Here is a 24,119-nt window from a genome sequence, read left to right as displayed (position 1 = left end):
AAAAACAAGTAAAATTAATTTCAATAATATATTTTATTTAATCCACTGTCTCCAAAACATGTAATGTATATATAAATTAAGGTATTTTTACATTCTTATCTTTTTGTAAGAAGCATCCAAAATGACATTTCATGTTTACAACACTTCGCAATTCACACTAAGCCACATTTTGAGTTCTCAGTAGTCACATATTTGGCAGCAAAGGCCCATGTGATAATAAAGTATTTTTAAATTGTTTTTGTTGTTTTAAAACCCAACCTTAATCTGTTTGCCCCATCCTAACTTCCAATCCCATTATTCCCTTGGGCACTTACTCTAAACTCTCTTGCTGTTTTGATTATTGTCAATATTTTCTTGACATCTCTTATGTATCAGGCACTTGTGCTAGATCTTGGGGACCCACTATAAACAGGACATGGCTCACAATCTGTTGGGCAAGAGAGACATATTCATAACCCCACTTTTGCCTTAAATGCTTGTAGGAATGACATGGGAAATAAGTTAAAACACACACATGTGCGCGCGCAGGCCAGTAATAATGCAGACTATGATAAATTCCACAAATGACAATTAAACAAAGTGCTGAGGGCATTGGGAAAAGCTTCTTGGGGAAAAGATGAGTTGAGCCTTGAGGGCTGAGTAGAATTTTAATGGGCAGAGAGAGAGAGGAGAACAATTTTGACTATCTCGTTATCCCAACCAGATGGCAGGTTGGGATGGTCTCTCATTGTATTCAGATCTCCCTGGAGGCCTTGCCAGAGCCTCGCAGGGGAAGGTGCTCAATAATGTCTGCTGAGCCCAATTAATAATACATGGTTGGCTGGCACACCGTCAGGGAGACACCGGGTCTGTCTGCTTGCTTTAACCTCTGAATTGAAGGGGCAGCTTCAGCTTTTCACTCATTCCTCTGATGGTGTGTACTGCCCGTGCGCCGTCACAGCTCTCTCGCTCTGCTAAATCGGTCTGGACTGAAACTAGTCGTTTCGAGCCAAAATGGTGGATAAATGGGGCCAACAGTTTAACTTACATCTGACCTACTTGTCACTTATTCTGGTCCTTCTGAGCTTTTCAAATGGCACAAACAGGCAACATGGGCAGCCAGTGACGTGGGAATTAGAAGACACTCCAGCGGAAGGCACTTTCCCTGTTGTTGCTACTCGCTTACACGCACGTAGGTGTTTGTTTGGTGACCTTGCAAGTTTCATAGGACTTGGTACCCCACTGCAGTTAAGGAAGCAGGAGATCAGAGAGATTTACTTGCTCCAGGTTATGTAGCAAGTAAGTTGTAAGAGCCAGGACAGGAGCCCATGTCTTCCTACCGAAAGCTGGTCCACAGTATCTGAATGCCATCCCATCACTTCGAGACAGATTCAGCCACTTCTTTGGTACCCACATTCTAAATCTGAGAAATGGAGAGAAGGCACACTTTTGTAGGGATACGAGGAAGATAAATTAGAAAACAAAAACCAAAGAGTTGGCGATAATAGTATTTATAATAGTAACATCCATAATGATGATGACAATAAGAGCTGATACCTAATTCTTAATAGAGGGCAACCATGCTGCTAAATGCATTACATAAATTATCACATTCAATTCTCGCACCAAATCTGTGTGACTGGTATTATCCCCACTTTATAGAAGAGAAATCCGAGATCAGACGGAAAAACTTGCCCAAGGTCGTCACACTGCTAAGCAGATAACAGTCAGAATTTGAACCCAGACCTAACTGTTAACCTTTCACATGGAATCACTGGACTACAAAATTATGTTCATGCCATCTCAGCCGTCAGTGACCTTGGGCAAGTTACTGGAATTCCTATTTCTGTACATTACTTTCTCTAAAATGAATACCTTGCCCACCACTTGGGTTTATTGTGAACTGGTAAATGAGAGAATGATTGGTCAAAAGGACTATGCAGTTAAATAATGTTACCCACATTTAAGCTGGAATTCCTCCGTAAAATGAGAGGTGAACCACCGTGAGGGTGCCTGGCACACAGCAGGCGCTCAGTAAATGTGTATTGAATACTTGAATGAATGCAAGACCTTTGCTACTGCAGAAGCCCTTCTGTTCCCACAGATGGTAATGAGGAGGGGAAAGAAAAGGCAAGCCCTACATCATCTTCCTGAACAAAAGTGCCCAAATCCACCAATTTCTTCACCCCCAGGAGGAAATTGCTTTGCAGTCAGGGTCTAGTCTAAGCAGATAATGAATTCTCCAGATAGCTCCCTCCACGCTCCACTTGCATTTGGCTGAATGGAGATTTGTACACTGAATTTTTTTCCCCCTAAATGATATAAAGTCAGTATAGAAAAAGTAGAAAATAGGACAAACAGAAAGAAGGGGGAAAAAAGTTGTTCTTGATCCTTCTCCCACCCCTAAGATAACCATTCATTCAGCATGTTGATCTGTTTCTTTTTCCCTAAGCATTTTTTTTGCAGACTTGAATTCATACTGAAAAGCAAATTAATACTTTGCTTTCCCATTGGCCATCCAAGAATACACATTTCCGCATGTAAGTGATAAACTCTTCGTGAACATTCATTCTTAATTCAGCTCAAATCCTTAAGTGTCTGATCGTGCCCGGTGCCAGGGACACAGTGGTGAAACAGACTGTGTTATGTTTAATTAATGGCTACATAGTATTTTATTGTCCACTTATCACTTATTCTCTTTGGATCTGTTTTCCAAGTGGCAAACCTTCTTAACAGCATAATCCTCCCCAGCTATATCTGTCTGGGGCCCTAGAATATGAAATAGTATAAGAGGAAACCAGCATTAGTGATGTAAATGTACATGACAACACACACACGCACACGCACTCACACATTCTAAACTAAGTTACACATAATAAAATGTTGTATAGAGATTTCATCTGTCCATCAATTTTTAAGAGTTCACTTTGTAATGACAAAATCTAGCTAATCCTGAACTCACCTTCTCTCTCTCTCTCTCTCTCTCTCTCTTTTTTTTTACTCTTTTGGGAAATCTAAGTTAGAAAAACACTCTCTACCTGCTCCGCGTTTCTGTGACATGTCTCCGGGGTGGGGAAGCGGGGGGTGAGGCAGCTGCAGGTGCTCTATGCCGAGTTGCCTGAGTACTTGGCAGCCTTCCCACCTCCTCCGCTGTCCTCTTTGCCCTGTGCTTTGGAGCCAGCCAGGTGTGTGACACACGCTGCCCTCCCGGCTCCGTCTCTTACGAGGATGTGGTTTTGTGTTCTGTAGTCCTGGTTTCAGTTGAAGAGCCTTATGAACGTGTGTGCATGAGGAAATGGGAGAAGTCCTGCCAAATGTGCCATTGGTCACCTCCTGGCCTGGGGGACAGTCTGTACTTGGAGTTGCTGGATGAATTCTCAGATTATTCAGATGTTCCCCAAGTTCCTCTGAAATGAGGTTACTTGGAAGTGAAGGCCAGAGTTTAAAGACTTCTGTCCAGGGCAACTTTACCTATGACGTGGTGAGCTGTGGGTTTATCCTGGGAACTCAGTTCAACTCAAATACCACCCCGAGCCCCTCCTCACTGCGCTTTCAACCCAGGAACTGCACACCTCATGAAGAAAAGGACTCAGACTTAGCATCCGTGTCTACCTTAGTGTCTGGCGCATGCTAGACCTTCAGAACCCTTAGCTGAGAAAATGAATGCTGTATACCTATGCAGAGGGATGCTATTTATTCATTCATAAAAAGGAATGAATTTCTAACATACCCATGCAGCAGCCTGGGTGAGCCTTGAACACATTACGCTAGGTGAAAATGAGCCAGACACAAAAGAACCAATATTACATGGTTCCACTTAGATGAGGGACCCAGCATAGTCACCGTGATGGAGACAGAATGTAGGGTGCTGGTTGCCAGGGGCTGTGGGCCGAGGGTGATGGGGAGCTACTGTTTAATGGGCACAGAGCTTCTGTTTGGGATGATGACAGCGTCTGGAGATGGATGGTGGTGATGGTTGCACAACATTGTGAATGTACTTAATGCCACTGAAATAGACATTAAACAGTGGTTAGAATGTTAAGTTTTACGTTATACATATTACACCATGGTAAAAGAAATGATTGCAAAGACAAAGGGAAACGGTGAATGCTGCTCTTCTGTTTCTGCTTCTCGCCGTCCACTGAGCCTCCTCTTTTCTGTGAAACCCGGATGGTGGGCGCTGTGATGTCCTGTTGGAGGGATTCTCCCAGCTGGGGCTTAGATGTCGATATACTTCCCATTTGGGAGCTGCGGCGTCAGAGCCCACCCTCTGACCAGGCACCCTGGCCCTGGTCCCCCGGTTTCCTCAGCCACAAAACGGAGAGACACATCCGGAAGCACCAAGGCATGTGCGACGCCTGCTTCCCCTGCCCGCCCAGACAGAAGTCCTGCGTGCCTGTCCCCCGCCCTGCCGGGTAAGGGATGGGCACGGTCTCCCTCCCATCCCTGTGGGAAGGAAATGGACTGAAAATCTTCCTCTTCCTGCTATGAACTTGTGTATAAGATTAAAGGCAGGTATGCTTGGGAGGGCCGGGCGGGCGCTGTGATTTTTAATAATTCAGGGCACACCAAGTTCAAAAACAGGTCATCGTGATTTTCCCCGTTGGTTCCCGAGGCAAGCTCTGCTTACATCATCTCCTTTCCAGCAGAGGGAAGGAAAATGGGCAGCAGAGGCTTCATTCTGACACTTGTTCCTTATCAGTCACACAAAGGGGACACCGTCAGCACGTTTGTAAAGGCCGGAGTGCAAGCCGCCTCGGTTTATGAAGCCCCCGCTCGTGGCTCATGGGCCTCAGGTGACTGTCTCGGGTATGATTACTCCTGTCCTGTCCCGGCATGCGGACCACATGACTCACCCAGGCCTGTCCTTTAACAAAACAGCATCTCTTTTCATCCCAAGGCCCTCGTAACAAAGACCACGTTACAGAGTCGGAGCGAAGAGAAGCCGGCACTGCCTTTGGGGGCCGCTGAGCCTCCGTGGTTTGGGCCAGGCAGCTGCACAGGAGCGTAAATCTCACCCTGAAGTTAAGTTGTGTCCCTCTCTCTCTGTGTGTCGCTTTGTTGCTGCACAAGGTGCAAAGTCCCTCCGCAGGCTAATGCAAGGCATCTTCCCAGTTGCGTGGTAAAGTAAGTAACTTCCAGGCTGCCGAGAGGAGGGACCTGGGGGGAGAAGGCTGGCTCTCCAGGGCAAGCAGAGGAAAGAAGCAAGGAGGGGAGCGGGCCAGGTGTCTGCCTTTCATCAGATATTCAGGACGACACATCTGGTGCCGGGGAAGCTGCGCTTTCTTAACGGATGGCAGCCATGCAGCCAGGGGAGGGCTGAGCCGTCAGGTGAGCTAGAGATGAAGAATTATCATGACAAGCCCCCATGGCATGTGAGAGGTGCTGTGAAGTGCGCAGTGATTCTAACCAGCGGTGGTTAAATTAGCTCCTCTTGGACCTGGTGTGTTGTGCCCGCAGAGATGGGCCGATGGCACAGCAGCTGGGAATGCCAGGCATGGAGAAGGTATCTGAAACGCCACCATTTAGAAAAGAAAGTGTACGTGGGAACTAACCGGCTCCCAGATTCGGGGTTTTGTTTAGTGGAGGTGCCAGGCGGGTGGTGAAGTCATTCATTAGTAGCTTGTCAGTTCCTCCAGGGAACCTCTCCGACCCCTCTGTTATAAATATTCCAAGGACCCGGAGTAACCTTCTTCCTTGAACTTCCCCAATTTAAGATCCTGTCAAAATCTAACCACCTGTACTAGCGGCTAAGCAGCCTTGACTAACCGTTTTGCCCTGTGCTCGCACATTCCATGGGATTGTCTATGCAAGACTGAGCCAGGCAGCGAGCAAGGGAGTGCCTTTCTGAAAAACTTCCACTCAGAAGTGAACTGAGGAAGTGCCGTTTAATAAGTAGTCAGCCGGAGGAAATCAGGCTCTATCTAGCCATCTAGTAATGCTTGCCTATTCATTGGGGACTTTTCAAAAGTCTGGAGGTGGAATGTCTCTGATTTGATGAGCCATAGCTTGGGAAATTGTAGAGAGAAAAAGCAACACGAGCAACTCGTGTGTGTATGCGTGTGTGCGTGTATATGTGTGTACCTGCCGTCATACTGCTAAAAGATACCGTATGCAAATTAAAAGCTGCACATTAGTGCTTTGGGCCAATACTCTGCCAAAAGTTTTACATTACAGTGTCTCACTTTATCCACATGGGCAGATAGTCTGCTCCTATTTGAAAGATGAGTGACCGAGGCTCAGAGAAGCCATTAAGGAGCACATGTGGGACGTGAACATGGGTCTTCGGACTCCATGACCCATGCTCAGACCCACTGTCTCCAAAAGAAGCATGGCTCACTTTTACAGAACCCTCTGGATCTCATACCTCTGAGTGGTATGCTCGAAACACAAGCTCTTAGGTCTGGTAGGGGAGCCCTTGCATTTTCTCCTTCACAGCTTCCAGGCAGAATTCCAGTGGAGCCCCTGGGGCTTCCAAGTCCTCATCTCTGCAGGAGGCACCTGGGAGCCGGTCTGAGCAAGAGTCCCATGTCTCTGTGATATAGCCTGCCCTGGACCCCTCTGTCCCTGGAGAAATTGTTGGCACTGATAACACCAGGACTGAACCCGAGCAGCCCACCTGAGCTGAGCAACTAACTACTGGCTTTCCTGGGGTTTGCCCAGCCCCCACTGAAGTTGGTGGGGGAGTAAACAGCCATTCACCTGTCCAAGCCTAGGATTTATGGTCCGGCACCTCCCTGCTGCCCACAGCACTGTGTACTGCAAACACAGATGACCTTTGCTGTGATTTCATCTCCACCTGCTTCCTCACAGAAAACCTGTTTTGTATTGACATTGTTGGAAACAAGTTCTGCCTAGGCGAACTCCCTCAGTGCCTGCTCCCGACTTTCAGCCCGGAGAGGCCAAGTGCCTCCAATTCCGAGAGCAAGAGGGAGGGCACCTTGAAAGCACCCCTGGCTTCCATCCATCCGACTCTTCCGTCCAATAGCTTCAGGCAGCGGCAGTGTTTCCCTTCGTTCCAGGGTTTTCTAATCCCTCTCTATAAGGGGAGAGGTTGTGAGCTGCGATTGGCCCACGGGCAAAAGGGCGCTTTGTGGGACATTTTCTTACAAGTTGGTTCCCATGTGGTATTTGTTAGTGCTAATTATTAAGTCCTTGGCTGAGGCAGTAGACATTGTTCCCTTGGATTCCTCCCTCCCTCCTTCTCCCCCTGACTCCATCGCTACAGAACAAAACCCACTGTGGGGCTCTGGAGGTTGACTGCGATGCGACTGCAGCACATATTTGCCCAAGAACCCCTGATGGGCTCACTGCTGGGGTGTCATGGGTTGAAACTCAACTGGATAAAGCATCCTTCGTTGATGCTGACACATTCTGTCTCTACTCTGTGTAGTTATGTAGTTATTTCTCACACATTGGATTCAGTCCTGTACAGGCAATTTAGGTAATTCATTGAAAGTGATTCACAGCATTTACTCAGAACATCAATGGTCTGCACAGAATTCTAGAATGTTAGGATTTGGGCTCCTAGGAAGATCATGAAGGGCCAGGCTTTCCCGGGTGTGCTCAGAGGTGTAGGTCAGAAGGAAGAGGGCTGAGTAACCGAGGCTCAGAGAAGCCATTAAGGAGCATATGTGGGACGTGAACATGGGTCCTTACCTTACCAACAGTAAGCCAGCAGGTCCAGAGCTCCTCCCCAGTCCCCCGGCAAGAGCGCCCCTACTGGTACCTGCTTTGGGTACAGGCTTCTGCAAAGGATGTCAGCACCCTAAAAGCAATCCTGAAAACCAGTAATGAAACCCACCCACTCATTCATGTCTCAGAAGAAGAAACGGGCCCAGGGGGGATCCTTCTCTTATTTAAGGTCCACGTGAGTTAGTGAATTGACCCCAGAAGGAGAATTAGCACACGGGTCTCCCCACATCTGTATGCCCCACTTATTGGGCCAAGCTGGGATAACGCTGGAACCCATCCCTGGGCTGCTTTCCCCATTGCCTGGCCACCGTCTGGTGGAAAAGGCCGTACCTAAAGGATCTACAGCAGGGGTGGGGGATGTCCCGCCCAGGGGCTGTATGTTTGCCAAAGCATTAGGGTGAATTACTTAAACATTTGGCCAAACATAGCAGGCTAATTTTTAGGTTGATAATTTTGTATGGCCCTTAAATGATGTTATAAATATCCCAACGGCCCTTAGCAGTAAAAAGGTTCCCCACCCCTGACCTAGAGGAACAAAAAACATCCCAGAAAAGCCACAGCAACATTGCCGGAGTCACGCTTTGTTTTACGATGCCAGGCACCTTCCGGGGTTGTACAGGGCACAGCCTGAGAGACTGTACGGGGAAGCCCTGTTTTTACTTTATGTGAGTGATATCCTAACTGGAATTGGACTGCACGGTTTTATTTCAGCGTTGTGCAAGGAAAAAGCACAGGCTGCCGAAACCGGTTTGGCTCAGTGGATAGAGCGTCAGTCTATGGACTGAAAGGTCCCAGGTTCGATTCCGGTCAAGGGCATGTACATTGGTTGCGGGCACATCCCTGGTGGGGGGGGTGCAGGAGGCAGCTGGTCAATGTTTCTCTCTCATCGATGTTTCTAGCTCTCTATCCCTCTCCCTTCCTCTCTGTAAAAAAAAATCAATAAAATAGAAAAAAAAAAGAAAACAAAGAAAAAGCACAGGCTTTTGAGCTAGCAGATCTGGGTTTACATCCGAGCTTGAAAGTTACATGACATTACTAATCGTCAGCTTTTTTTTTTTTTTTTCCCCCATCTAAAAATAAAGCTGGTAATACCTCGCTCAAGGATTGCCGTGAGAAATCAAATTTAATAGTCTATGCAAAACCCCTGTGGAAAGCATATCAGGGCCTTGATAAATGTTCCCTTTCCTACAACTTAACTCTCTGTTGCTCTCGTACACATACATGTTTGAGTCCAAATAAAAGCCAGGCACTTCTGAAGTGTACCCTTAACTTGGGAACTTCTGGGTTTTGTCACAAGCTTAACATTAGCCAAGTGACATTTGGGGCGTCTGTAGACCATGGGCCTGTCATAATCTTTTGCAGTGCAATTGTAAAACTGAGCATTTCCTGGGGGGATAGGGCTGTGGGTTTCTAAGAAAAAATTCTGTGGGAGAAAAACTGGAAAGACTGAAAAAATGAAGTCCTGTTTCTTTGAGGCTGGAAGCCCCTGGGGTGTCGTGGGGGTCCGGAGGCTGCCCGCAGACAGACCCTGGCAGCGAAATCAGAGCCCCTCATTGTACCAACGACTTGGGTGTGCTTGGGGCTCTTTCAAGTCCTTCTTTATTTGCCATTCAGGCAGGAACCCTAGACCCAGAAGCTTGTTTTCAAAATCTAGGAAAACAGATGTTTTTGCTTATTTTTCTCTCTCGTGGGCCAAAATGCTCACTGGAGTTTTCATTGGGTTCTAAACTTGCCTTTTTTTTTTTCTTTTTCTTTCTCCTTTTAAGACAAATCATGGAAAAGGGTCATTGTAAAATGCAGGGGGAGGGTGGGCATCTCAAACTGGGAAAGCTCTGCTGTAGACCCTAATAAAAGTGTGTCAGAGTCTGAAGGCAGGGAGGCCTAGAGGACAAGAGAGAACGGGACGGACTAATTGAACTCTGGAAGGATCTCCCTGGCATCGTCCACACGCCTGCGACGCCCGGTGCCTCCCCGGCAGCCTGGATAAGAAAGCCAGCACTGCCTTCTCCTCCGAGGAAACCATCTGCATTGCCCCTAACGGAGCGAGGCCGCGTGCCGGTGGAAGGGCTGCCTTGATTCAACATATGCTGTGTAGCACGTGATGAGGCCAGGGCCACGCACAGTCCCTGAACTGTGTAGCCAGCTCAGACCTTTTACATACTGTATTAGTTTCCTATTGTTGCTGTAACACATCACCACAAATGTAGTGGCTTAAACCAACACATATTTATTACCTTACAATCTGTAGGTCAGGGGTCTGACACGGTCTCGCTAGGCTGAAATCTAGGAGTCAGCAGGGTTGTGTTCCTTTCTGGAGGCTCCGTGGGAGAATTCCTTTTCTGACCTTGTCTTTTCCAGCTTCTAAAGGCTGCCCACATTCCTGGGCTTGTGCTCCTCTTCCTCCAGCCTCAAAGCCGGCAACAGCACGTTGAGTCCTTCTTACCTGCATCACACAATCTCCTCTTGTTTCCCTCTTCCACTTTCAGGGAACCTTGTGGCTACACCGGGCCTCCTAGTAACCCAGGATAATTGCCCTCACTTGGGCCCAGCTGATTAGCTCCTGAACTCCATGGCAACCTTAATTCCCCTTTGCCATGTAAGGTAACGTCTTTTCAGGTTCCAAGAATTGGAGCATAAACATCTTGGGGGGGTGGGGAGAGATCATTGCCTATTGTAGGCACGCAGGTCATTTCTACATTAAATGCAATTCACATTAGGATTCTTTTGGATGCAAGAAGCAGGATCTAGCTTAAGCTGATAAAAAGAAAGGGGTTTTTCTGGCTCACGCACTTGGGAGGAACATGTGATTGGCTCCAGGCGCAGCTGGATCCCCATGTCCAACAGAGTCATCAAGGCGTGCTGTTCGTTGGCTTTCTTGGCGGTGGTTTAATTTCAAGCCCAGGTTATCTGTGTGGTGGCTAAGACAGTTCCCAAGCAATTCAGATGCCATTACCAAAAGAAAGAGGAAAGAGCTGAACAGGAAAAATCATTGGTGTCCACTCCACCATCTTACTGCTGTCCATTTCACCATCTCATTGCTGGATTTCAGAACCATGCCATAGATATATTATTCTAGTTGAAAAGGCATTTGGCTTCAAGCAACACTCAACCTTGAAAGAGTACAGAAAAGGCTCGCCCACAGCCAGAAAGTTGTACGTTAATTCAGGTAGTATATAAACAGGAATTGCATGGTGGTTAAGAGTATGGGTTTTGGAACCAGTCTGCTTGGGTTTATGTCCAATCTATTGGTTGTGTTTACTTGAAATCTCTGGGCCTCAGTTTTCTCATCTGTGAAATGGGGTTAATCATAGTACCCACATCATGAGCTTGTTGTGAGGTTTAAATATGTAACTACAGATAAAGTGCTTTATAGTACATTGACATAAACATTCGATAAATAATATCTTTAATAATAATTATTATTATTGTTATTGTATTACTATTGTTATTACAAGTAAACTTCCTGAGGATGGCTTAGGAACTTGGAAAGCAGTTAGGAACCAAGTTAGATACTTACTTGGTTTCTCTTTTTCTCGCTGGGGCTACACAGTCTCTTATCTCTGGAACTTTCTCTCTCAAACCTCATCGGGGAACTGAGATTCTCACCTGTAACGTGGACTTTCTCATGGCTTTTAGTTGCCTTGACTACGCATGTCCACCACCAAATAAATGCTGCATCAGAGTTTTCCGAGTTCAGAGTCTTGAGAGAATCTGATTGGTCTGGGCCAAGACTGGCTTTGAATAAGATTGGAATTTTCCTGTAGAACAAAAGAATCGGTTTCAAAAACTAATGGTTATAGCTAGATATTTGGGAATAGGACAGCATTGGGAACTGCTTTGTTCTGATGTCATTTAGCCTGTGGTATTTGTAGAGAAAAATTGGTCCTTCTCCTGTTATGATAAATGGTAGAGACATTTTCAGCCCCAGTTAGAAATGCTCATTGGATGGATAAAAATACCTCCCTCCCCAGTATCATTGATCCCAGAACCTCATTTCTAGAGCACAAGTTCCTGAGGCGGGGGGCGGGGGCTGCTCACACTCACTGTCAGGAGAGTAGATTCCAGAGTGACCAGGGATGTCCCCAGAAATCTTCCCTTTGGTGACAGGAAGAAAATTCCACCTTGGCCTTTTGTTCACTGTGTCCCTTCTCACCTCAGAGCCCCCATGTTTTTCCCAGCATTCCCAGTCCAAGGTGTTCTCCACATACAGCGGTTTCTGCCTTCAGAGCACTCGGCCCTCTCTCCAAGGGCTTTAGCGAGCATCTTTCTGGGGCAGTAGCTCCACAGTGATGGGGAAAAGAGGTACTGACTGATGGAATGTCTCAGCTCTGAGGCATTACAGGCAGGGTGGGAACGCTTCGGATCGGGGCGGAGCATCTTAGGCAGCACTGAGGTTTGGGGGAAGACAAAGCATTGTGAAGATTTTGATGGAAGTCTGCTGGGAAAGTCTCCACCTCAAAGGCGAGCGTGCCCCTTTCTAGTTGAACCATTCGCAGGCTCCACACTGGCTCTCAAATGGATTGGTTTTGAAGCAAGTCAACAAAAAAGCATCCCGCTGCCAGGGCCAACCATCAAAAGGAGAAAAGGGAGCCATGCAAACCTGGGGGAATGCGTGAGAGAAATGCTGCAGGACAGAAACGAGGCACTGCTGGCCTGATACCATGTGCATTATCTCCCCAAAGGACCCCGTGGTTTAATGGATGGGGCTTTAACCTACCCAGAGGTCAGTCTCTGCTGGACAAATGGAACCTCATCCCCGAGGGCATCGACATCCTCATGACACACGGACCCCCTCTAGGTAAGTGAAGCGAAGGTTTTCCTTGGGTCGTACGAGACACCTTCTTTCCCCAGGCATAATGAATACGTGTTTCAGGGACATCATAATGTTTCTTTAAGAAAAAAAAAAAAAGTGACTACAAAAAGAAAAGTGTGGATGTCTTTAAAGAAACCCAGTATGATAATTAAACTCAGCAGTTCTGCTGGGCTTACAGGTGTTCTTGAAATTAAATTTTTTGAATTAGTCAAGTCAAGGAAAATCAAATGAGTATGGAGCGCCACAGCCTTTTGAGCGCGATAATTTATTTTCAGAAGTGTATTCACTTTGGATTAAGGAAATGGGGAATGGAAGGAAGACAGGGATTTTTCCAATCACAGGGCTTTTGCATGGTAGTGAAATGAAGGAAACTTTCGCTTAAAGGAGCTCTTTATTTTTTTCCATATCATAGTATAACCTGGGAAATCGTTAAAGTTTGCCATTGTGCTGATTATGTGAGAAAAGGATCCTTTCGTTATTTCTTTTGGCTAAGGTGTTAAATGTGGACTTACGTTGAATTTTATTGAAGGATACTCATCCTCTACATATATGGAGCCCGCATCCAGGTGTAGATTGCCGGGGTGCTCCCAGGCCACCTTTAGTTACCCAGATTATAGGTCAAAAGGTGATCATTTGATTTATATAATAATCCTCTAGTTATTCGTGAGCTTGTGAGTGGTTTGGCTTAGCCACACAGATTTTCCAAACATGACTACCACCTTGACCCCCCCCCCCCATCTACTCAGGACCCTCCCTCGTCAAACTAAGCTGTGCTCAGGAAGTTCAGGTGCTTCCCTTTTAGTAGGAGAATTTTCTTTCTAAGTTGTGGTCAAACAAACAAACAAACAAACACATTCCCTCTGAACAAATGTGTAGGTGTACTAGAAAAGTTTTCTCAGTCACATTGATTTGGAAAGTGGAGGATGGGGAACACTTACTACAGAAATAAGTGATTTTACCAACTTTTTCCCTGTGGTTTGGGGTTGTTATCCATGTCCCTTTCTTCCCCCAAAATAAAAATCTAACAGTCATCCCCTAATAGGAATTTAATCTTTGTGGATATTTTTGCCTCCGAGCCGCCAGGTGCTGCTTTCCCGCCATTACAGTGTTCTGTGTGCCACAAAGACACAGCAGAAGGGCAAACCAGGCCATGAGCTGGTGGCACATTTTAATGCTGGAAAAGCAAGAGAAGGGCGCCCGGTCTGTTGCAGATGGGAGACCATAGATTTATACACTTCTGATGTTTTCATTGCTTCAGAACCACCACTCCCATGCTTTTTCCCTCTTCCATAGTACCCCACCCCATGGTTTAAAAGATTTTACTTATGCACAATCTTTATCAAGTCATCATTAATTCATTTCCTTATTTTGCAACATTAGAGACTAACTACAGCTTTAAGTTGCTAGTGAAATATCTGAGTTACCCAGTGAGATCCTCCAGCGATGGCATCCCAGCCAACTTGGCGCTTCCCCCAAGCAGCCTGGTTGTGTATAGGGATGATTCCCCATTGGCTGTTTACTGGAAGGGACTTGGGCATCCTCAGCATAGAAACATTTACATGCCTGAAGTTTTATTCGGAATATAACTTTGGACAGATGGAGTGATCCACAGACTTCATCAAGTCATTAATTTTGATGCAAAAGTAAGTGGCAATAACAGTGAGTCTGAATTCTAGCCTCCTAAGAATTCAGATGTCCTTAAAAGGGAGGCTACCATCTCTCTCTTTGTAGTAAAAATGAAGTGTCCGGAGAGTGACTGTCAAGTAAGCTCTGGAGTTCCAAAATAAAAGTATAGTGATTGGGATGCTTATGCAAATGCTGGATTGGGAGGTGGGAGTGGGGGTTGGAGGTTGACCTTGAAATTTCCCCTCCTGGGAAGGGAAGCCACCACAACATAGGACTTTACTATTATGTTGTGAGCAAGATGTTTTCTCTGGATATTGTATATGAAATGAGATATTTACCCCCTTCAAGAAAAACACATCCACGAAGGAATAGGGAATATGCCAATTGCTGTGAACTAAGGACTTTTTCCTCTAATTAACAAAGTTTAAAACCCGTGGTTGGATTTTTATGGGGCCCCCACTTTTATCTGATGTTCTTCCCAGACTCTCTGGCCATTGCCCACACTCCAGGGAACATGTCTTTACAGAGATGCTAAATCTTCATTTCCCCAGTCTCACCAAAGTGGGATAAACTTGTCTGTCCCTTTGTGCTGGATCATTTCTAAATAATAGAAATCACCTAATGGAGGTATGGAATGGATTCCCACTGATTATGATTTAGCCTTTCATCCCACCTGCCTTCTTGATGCCCCATCCTGTTGAGGCATGTGGATCATAATCATTCAAATAGCTGACTTTTGCTATAATTGATGTCAGTTTTTATGGATTTTCTGCATTAAGTGTAGAACTAAGTGGCTTTTACATAAAGATAGTCAATTAGCCCTGGCGCCCTGCATGCCACCACAAGGTCACCATTGTTGCCTATCGTTAGAGAGGAGGCTGGAGGAGGAACTTGGCGTTCCCAAGCTTTGGTCATCAGGAACCTCGAAGGGTTAAGAGTTGATGTGTCTAAAGAGAGTAAGGTATCTTGTGGCCAGTTTGCAGGCTGTGCCTCCCACATTGTCTTCTCCGAATTATCTTGAAAGTAAACTGCTAAGGTATAATAAAAAAGGAAAGGAACTGAATTTGGGAGAGAAAGAGATATTATGGGACTGCCGGGAATAAATGTCATTGGGCCCATGAAGAAGATTTGAAACCCATGACTGAATAAATCAAATCCCTCACAGGAAAAAAAAAAAAAAAAAAAAGTTAATTAACAGGAAGAAAAAAAAAAAGAAGAAAACCCCAAAATTTTTTTTCAAGAACCTAAGGAAGACAAAGTGATGAGTGAAAGTCCTTAAAAGCCATTGTGAGCTTTAATGGGGAGGCTAGGATTACAGATAATGTAATAAACCTTCTGTGAGTTATGGCTTCCTGAAAGTCTAAATGAAGCCTTACCTGAAGAAAGAAAATTAAGAGTATTGATTGCATTTTGCCCTTAGGTTTTCGAGACTGGGTTCCAAAGGAGCTTCAGAGAGTGGGCTGCGTGGAGCTCTTAAACACAGTCCAGAGGCGAGTCCGACCCAAGCTCCACGTGTTTGGTGGAATTCATGAAGGTAAGACCAGAAGAAAGGAGTTCATGACATATTGTGTCATTACCCATGATCTCCTTCCTCAGTGGGGACCTTGGCTGCCCTGGGAGTCACTGGAGCAGTGGTTTTCAAACTCTTTCTACCAGCGGAACCCTTTCATCACATAAAATGTTAGGAGAAACTCCTGCACATAAGCTGATAAATATTTTATATGGAGCCGCTCTATTTTAAACAGAGTAGAGAGAAGGAACCAGGTGTCTGGCCCACCTTATAGAAAACCCAGACTTCTCCCAGACAGCTTCTGGAGTTTTGGGGTTCTGGTGATGAATTTTTGATAACCACTGCAGTAGAACAGCAGTGAAGTCACAAAGAACAGCCTTTTTCTTCAAGGTTGTTAGACTACTAGTAAATAACTCCCATGGTCTCTTCCTACTTCTGAATACTGTGTTTCATAGCAATTTAGGAAAACACGACAGTCTTCAAAAACTAACCAGCATGACTCAATGGTTGAGCATGGACCTATGAACCAGGAGGTCATGGTTCAATTCCTGGTCAGGGCACATGCCTGGGTTGTGGGCTCGATCCTCTGTGGAGGGCATGCCGGAGGCAGCCAATCAATGATTCTTTCTTGTCACTGATGTTTCTATCTCTCTCACCCTCTCCCTTCCTCTCTGAAATTAACACACACACACACACACACACACACACACACACACACACACTAACTTCGGACGTGCAGAGAGAGGTGTATAACAGAAGTGGCAGGAACCAGTACATTTGCACGTAGAAATTTTCTTGCTAACCTCAGAAAACCATTTCAGACTTCTCAGAAATCGTTAGCACTATTAGCTCCGGCTGAGGTTAAACAGAATAATTAAATCTCCCCTGAATGGGAACTGGTCCAGTTGCCGTTTTCTGCTTTTCCGAGTAAGCTGGTGTCAAGTTCACAGAACCTGAAAATCTCCTAGGGACCTTCAGAGTTCTAGGTTTTGTCTGTCCTCTGTTTTTGCAAACCAGCGGGAACTGAGTCCTCTTTCATGGGCCTTGGATTTTCTGGCCCTGCCGGACTCTCCCAGTTACACACGTCTTGTGCAGTGGGTATGTGTACTTAGGCAACCACCATATTCTCTCCATCTCCTGTGTATAGCTGTTCTTTAAAGTTATTCGGAAATCTGCATTTGAGGTGTTTAGGTCTGTGTACCCGATGAAGCAAAAACAAACCCACAAACATGTTTGCTTTTCAAAACCCACAAATCCAGTGCCTTCCTGGTTTAGGCAGGTAATAAAGAGCATATTGGAAATCATCCTACTGAGGCCAGAAAAAGTAAGCGAGCTCCAAGGGCAGGCCCCAGCTGAGTGGATGGAAAGCAGGGGTGCAGCTCCCCAAGGGTGGGTGTCACCCTGCCCTGACCGAGCTGTGCTCCCTGAAAAGGAGCACACCTCTCTCTAAGGCTTGATGCATGATGTGGGGCTGGGGGAATGGGAGTTCATGTCTAAACAGCATTTCTAGGGGCAATGATAAGGTTTGAATTCCTGCAGCATGCCTAGGGGGTTGCATTTCAGCTTTTTTTTTTTTTTTTTTTAATCATTTATTAGCTTTAAACTATCCAGACAATTGGGGAATTCCACTGAAGTCCCAAAATAATAACCTTGCTTAAAAAGGAAGAGATCATATTCAAATAAACTTGTCTCGATTTTATTCGCTTAAGACAGCTGAAGAGGGCAGAGAGAGGGCAAATACCAGCCTCCTGATGGAGAGAGATAACAAGACTTTCTGACCCCAGAACTAAACAGTGCACAGTTTAAATGCCTCTTTTCTTTTCTTAAGAGAGTTTTCCATTGACCCTCATTAAGCTCTCCACAGGCTCACTTGGAGAAATTGTAGCAATTTGGAAGGGGGAGAAAAAAAAAAAAAACCCTTTTCAGTTATTTCTGTAAGTCCTGGTCATTTTATTTTTGCACAGGCATATTTTTTAGTGCTGTGGAGCCTGCTATCAACATAGAGTTACAAACTTCATTGCAGTGGCTCTAAGCAAACAAGGTATCCAGGGAAATGTGCAAATTGGCCAACATGCTGAAACTTCCAACGTGTTAAACATTATAAAAGGATTTGTGCATACCAAAGACCCAGAGAAACTGTCCTAGCTTTCTTCCAATAGGTCACAGGGGATTTACTGCCTATGGGAAGTGTTTTAGCTTAAGCCGGTGTCCAGGTGAGCTTAGGAAGCTGTGTCCTATGTGATGTTTCTCCAAGTCACTTGGACCTTTGATTACTTGACTCTTTTGAATGAAATGGAATTCAGATCAAAGCCACACTTCTTGTTTTCTTCCATGGAGGCAGTGTAGATATTATTTCATAGCCTCCTCTCCCAACACGCCCTCCTTCTTCATTCGTCTGGAAGTCTAGTGGGGTGTGGGTGGCTGTGTACCTGAGTTTATGTTACTCATTCTGTCCCCTAGAACTCAGCAGTTCTTTGGCATAGGGCTTTGAAATGAAAATCCTATTTTAAAAAGAGGGGGAAATTTTTTTATATTCTCCCTAGTAAAGGCATTTTATAGCCTTTTTCCTGACAGATCTAGTATTTAAATAAGGAAAAAAGAGTCACTTTTCTTTGAAGTAGAGAATTCTCCTTTTAAAGAAAGTAGAATAAAATCTGGAGGCCGCTTCTGAAAGCGGTTATGTCTGAGGAGGCTCCAGTGAATTTCATCTCACTCCCCACTGGCAAAGATTTTTTTTTGTTTTTGTTTTCCTTGCCTGATGGCCCTGCATTGAGTCACTATTATTTGTGTATATGACAGTAAGCGTGACACTGTCTTCCCCACAGGTTACGGCATCATGACCGACGGTTACACAACCTACATCAATGCCTCAACGTGTACAGTCAGCTTTCAACCGACCAACCCTCCAATTATATTTGACCTTCCAAACCCACAGAATTCCTGAAGCTCTGAATGCCCAACTGGAATGTGAGGGAAGGTCTATAAACTGCCATTTTTTCTAATTATAAATTTACATTCTCTGACTGGTTTATTTCCAAATCCTGTGAGTTCTTTTTGTAAATTGCTGGAACAACAACAACAAAAAATGATGCTAGAGGTTGTGCTTCTTCTTTATTATTATTATTTTTTAATGGGGTATCCATTTGAAATCAGAGGAGCATTGTGAATTTGTAAAATGACTTCTGTTTTCTCAAAGGCCACGCCATTGTAAATTGTTAGTGTTCGCCAAAGGACAGCCAAGCTTTCTTTTTAAAAGGTGATAAAAAGTCTTATTTTAATATGCTTTAAGCTGGAAGAAAAAAGAAAACAGGTAGGCAGTGTTTTAAAAACCAACCAGATTTGCACAACTGTTTAAGAGTATTGTTTGAACTGTTTTATTTTTTTTTTGTTTTGTTATTATTGTTTTCTTGGTCATGCTTCTTTTCTGCAGATGGGGCCCAGATTTATGGGAAGCTTTTCAACAAAAGTCGGCGTGGAAATAGACTTCCCTTCACACTCTCACTCTAAAGAAAGTTGTGTCAAGGGAAGAAACCAGCCCACGTTTTAAAGGATGGCTTAGCTAGTGAGATCCATACTGTGGTTATACAAGGTCTCCTTGTTTGTTGCTTTTAAATTATTTTAGCTTTAAAAATATGGAAATGGAATCTGTCAAGAGCAGGTATTTCATGCAGTGCAGAAAAAGAGTGTGCAAGACTCCTTTTTAATATGGGTTTATATATATAAGTATTTTTTGTGTATTATGACTAAGTTAGGAGTTTACTATTGCCAAGGATGGTAGAGCTGCAAGGGATGCTGTATAGCAGGGCATCCGAAGGCTGAGGAGCTCACACACTTTCTCAGAACTGAAGGTCTTAAAGACCTTGAGTCAAATCTAGGTACAGTTACAGGCGTGTATAGACTTAAATGGATGCAATGGAAGCTAACGAAAATAAGGCTTAGTTGTCCTTTATATTTAAATACCCTGAATTGTCTTCTTACTTCCTCTCCCTCCCCCCATTTTGCACTGTGTGTCGATGCAATCTTCGCTAGCACAAAATATTGTCGCTAATAGTCATTTCTGTTTTCCCATTGTAAATGCTGTTGAGCTTTATTCTATTTTATGTTACCTTGTTAATGAAATTTAGGAAAGCAGCTGTTTCTTTAAATTTATTGTGATATTCTATATCTAGCGGCCTTTATATGCAAATAAAATTGCAAGATTTTTAAAACTGTGCTGCTTGGAGGGTTGGCTGGTGGGAGGATGGCGATTGAGCCCTGTGGAAGGGGGAAAGGGGTTATTTATATGCAACATCAGTGCTCCCTTTTAAAAGAATTAGAATCAGTGACATTTTTTTTTCTAATTTTCAATAAATTTTTATTATCCGCCTTTCAAGGGCTGGCAGGTGGATCGATAAGGCACTCAGTGTACTCTCTCCTTCCATCACGCTGTCATCTATCTTGCCATAGGTTTCAAAGGGTGAAGATTTCTCTTTGGCCATTGTCATTTCCGTGGGAACAGAGTGACCGTGCAGTGGAGTCTGGAGCCTCCATTGTGCACGGGAGTGGCTGTGAGAAAGCAAACCAGGGGGTAATAGAGTAACCACTGCACATTTCCATTTGTCCCCAGGAGAGTTGTCATCTCCCCCTCACCGTTTTTTTAATGATGTATGCCAGCATCTCCCCCTCACCGTTTTTTTAATGATGTATGCCACTAAGATGCTGCGGCAGGCGGTGGGACAGGGAAAACAGTGTTACCTCTTTTTTTTATTTTCTCTGAAGAGCCATTGAAGAAGAGCAACATGATTTTGAATCTCCAGTAGATCCCCAAAGTCTACGTTTCGGTGCCTGTGGAGCTGCATTCATCCACATCTCCTGTCCTTCCTACCCACTAGAGATTCTTTGGGGCAATTCCGGAAAACCATTCTTGATTTCAATACCAGCAGAAGAGAAAGAATGTTCTAGGCCAGAAGTCTGGCTCAGACTCACATGGAGTCATCTCGGGCCATCATAGTTGTCTCAGTTCCACCGAGAGCCTGCGGAGGACACTGTCTGAGCCAGCAGAGCAGACACCCCAGCTTCCCACCCGGAGGTGGTTCACCACCACAGTAGGCAGCTAAGACGTCCTGTAAGCAGTGAACCCTCCTCTCACCGGCTCCATCAGCAGAAGAGGGTGTGACTTCAGGCCCATTCCAGGGAGCTGGAGTGAGAGGTGGACTGAGTGGATATTTCATCCAGTCACTGTACCAAGGAGCTAGGCTCAGACTTCTGGAAAAGCAGGCTTTCCAGAAACAGGGGCTGATCATGATGACAGGTGTGCGTGCACAGCCCTTGAAAGCACGTCTGGACACAAACTAATTAAGCTTAGCACTTACTAAAATTGCTTTTCACTGTGTGGGGGCAGGAAGCAGCCAGTCTGCAGAATCTACAGGGTCAGGGACAGGGCTTCCTTCAGCCGCTCCAGGTTCACCACTTCCTAGGCACGAACTGCCTCCAGCGGGGCCAGAAGGACTGTCCAAAGGCCGGAGGCTGTCTCCGCTGGGCCTTGGAACAAGGGAACCTTAGAAATGGCTTTGACAGACTTTCTATCTTTCCTTTACCAGGCAACTCGGCTGAGCAGGCCTCAGATTTTGTTGCTAATCCTCACAAAACCCTGGGAGAGGTTACCTAAGCCTCCCTTTATAGATGGGAAACTTAGGCTCCAAAAGTTGAATAACGTTCTCTAGGAAAGTAAGCAGGTTCAAAACCAGGTCTGTCTGACTCCGTCATTCATGCCTTTTCGTCACCCTGCCCCTGGAGCAGAAATCAGAGCTGATAGAACACTGGGGCTATTTCCTATCAACATAGCTTTGTGATAACCTCACGGCCAGCCACCTCCTCTCTGCCTGCAGCAGAGCCCAGTGGCTGAGAGCACAGAGCCTAGAGCCAGGTGCCTGCGAGTCCTGACTCCACCTCCGACTAGCACCCTGCTGCTTGGGCCAGGTACGTACGGGCTCCGGGGTGAAGGTGAAATTGTTGTAACTTGTAATATGAGTTACTATTTGGAGATCACTGCCCAGCATCCAGCAAAGGTGCATGTGTGTTTGTTAAAGGAGGTGCCCCAACCTGCCTCGAGATTCTCTGGGCAGGACCTGTCTGTTGACTCTTCCCCCTCAAGAGCGCAGTGGCACTATTTCTGAGAAATGGCGTTTGTTTGCATTCCTTGGAAACCGTACTGAACCTCCCTTTGTAAGGATATGAGGAACCCCAAGGACATTTGCAAGAGGCAGATAAGAGGGCCTGACGTTTCAGTTTGGGTATCCCAGTTTGCAAAATCCCTTCTAATCTCTGAGTAGGAAGGGGCCTGGCTTCTTTCATGTTGCTTTAAACGGCACCCTTGGATCTTAGCATCTCTCTCCCCTTCAAGACATCTCGCCATCTCCTGCAAGCTCAATTAGTGAACTTTTTTCTCCCAATCCCCTTTTGTCTTATAAAGATGTTGGGTGCAGGGGGTTGCTGAAATCCCTTTAAGAGGCAGGGTACTGTTATTCCGACAGGTGGCCAGCGTTAAGCCTGCCTTCATCTCCATCACTTAAGTAAATAAATACTGTGACCCAGGTCCTAAGTAGGGAGAAACAGAAGCTCAGAGGATTTGGGATCTGTCAGTTGCAGATAAAACACTTGCTGTGCCCAGAATACTGCTCCCCTCCCCAACCCCTTATCCTGCAAGGAAATGCCGCTTCGACAGAGTCCACATCCATATATTATTTTGGTTTCCCAGTATCTTTTCATGCCCTATTCTCACTTTCCTGAACGTTTTGGGCACATTTTGTTGAGTTATTAAACCAGCGTGAGTTACGTTGTGCTTTGTTTTGAGAAGTTGACTACGAGCTGAGGCATTTGGGAACACTGTTTAGCAGGGGGTAGAGGGCCCATGTGTTGAGGGTTCCGGGACTGGACAGTCTTCTCTGAATCTAAACTGTTGGCTTCACAGGCGGCTTCAGACTCATTTCTGCATTTCAGCTTCTTAGGGAAGTAGGAGGATCGCTGCATGCATGCTCGATCAATAGCATGGCTCTTCCAGAAGTTCAGCGCTACTCTCTCTTCCTTTTGAAGCTGTCACCTCTACCTCTGTCTCTACCCTGTCTTTCCACAGAAGAGAAAACCTCTGATTCAAACGCCTCTCTGAGAAGCCTCCCTTTTTCCCAGTGCCCGTATGAAGTGAGCCTCTGCAGCTCATGAGAAGTTCAGAGAGGGTCAGTGGCACCACCATGGTCACACAGCAAATCAAAGAGAGAGTCCCACATTGGCATTGTTTATCATGAACTGCTTTTTCAGCTTGTCATTCAGGCATAATTGGATGGAGAGATTCGTTTGGCCAGACATAATGTGATTTTATAGCAGAGACCAAGCCACTTATCTGTGGCTTATTATTATCATTAAACCAAATTATTAGAAAGAAACCTTAGAATCTGACCTCTGAGTGTTCCTGTCAAGCAGTCCATCTACAACAACTCTGATGGGCACCCAGCTCCTCCTCCTGAAAGAGAGATGGATGCATGGTTTCTGCCTTGTCTAATCTGAACTTGGACAGCTCTTCATCATGTGTTTTAACATGCATGTGTATATCCAGTCTGGAAGACACTGGGGGCCGTAAGAGCACTCCACACCTATAGAATGAGAATAATTCCTACTTCACAATGGATGTCAGAGTTGATATGATACTATCAATAGGGTCCTGGGCCCACTGAGCTATTAAATAAATGGAAGATTTTATTATGTTGTCAATCATAATAACCTTTAAAAAAAACAAACAGGAAAAAGAAGCCTTTAACTTATTTTTCTGTGTTAGAGCCCTTCACAAGAGAAAGTGAATTCCTCAAACTGGACTGAGTCAGGATAATGGAGCTGCAAACTCAAGCCAAACATAAATTGAACTCCTTAAATTCCTGTCTGTCTGTCTGTCTCTCTCTCTCTCTCTGAACTACCGGACAAAACATTTGTGGTGGGTTCTTCTCGACTCCTCGCTTCCTTCCTGAATTAGGGATGCCTTACAAGACAAAGATCTTGAGGTAAATGGCCTTTTAGATCCGAGAGCATCTATATCTGGGTAATGGTGAGAGTGAGAAATGCATTTCCATTAGGAAGCACAGCCACAGTGGTACTAAAAGCCCGGGCAGACTAAACACATGGAGGCAGAGGGCCTGCGCCCATCAATCAGCTTTGATTTTTATGAAGCCACAGTTACCATGCGGTGCATCTGAATGCTCTCAGAGCCCGCTTACCAAGGGGAAGAGCCTGAAATTTCATAGCCCATTTCTGTCCTGACCTTAGTGGCTGACCTTGGCAATAGGTTGAGCTTTGCAGTAGAAGCTCCTGAAATAGCAAATGACTTGGAACCCAATGCTCCATGCTTGGGCTCACTAACATGCCCTTTCACACACCAGCTATAATGCTTAGTTAACAACAATCTTAAAGGGACTAGTGCTTTCTAGAAGCCTTCCCTGAATTCCCCTGCCCATACCCAGAACAGCACCCTTT

At 45.3% G+C, this 24,119-nt stretch overlaps 1 protein-coding gene across 1 annotated transcript in view; it reads left to right on the top strand.

Annotated features, from left to right (window-relative positions):
* The window catches only part of MPPED2 (metallophosphoesterase domain containing 2), a 165,255-nt gene extending 146,646 nt beyond the window's left edge, over positions 1–18,609 (top strand). The window contains exons 4-6 of the mRNA XM_028156702.2: positions 12,357–12,472; positions 15,534–15,647; positions 18,449–18,609. Of these exons, the coding sequence (XP_028012503.1) occupies positions 12,357–12,472; positions 15,534–15,647; positions 18,449–18,567 (349 nt within the window). The 3' untranslated portion in view covers positions 18,568–18,609. The remainder of the gene's footprint in view (positions 1–12,356; positions 12,473–15,533; positions 15,648–18,448) is intronic.
* Positions 18,610–24,119: the final 5,510 nt, after the last annotated feature.

This window comes from Eptesicus fuscus, chromosome 13 (genome assembly GCF_027574615.1).
Source record: "Eptesicus fuscus isolate TK198812 chromosome 13, DD_ASM_mEF_20220401, whole genome shotgun sequence".
NCBI lineage: Eukaryota > Metazoa > Chordata > Mammalia > Chiroptera > Vespertilionidae > Eptesicus > Eptesicus fuscus.
Note: the sequence above shows the minus strand (reverse complement) of the source record. Positions and strands in the feature narration are given on the sequence as shown.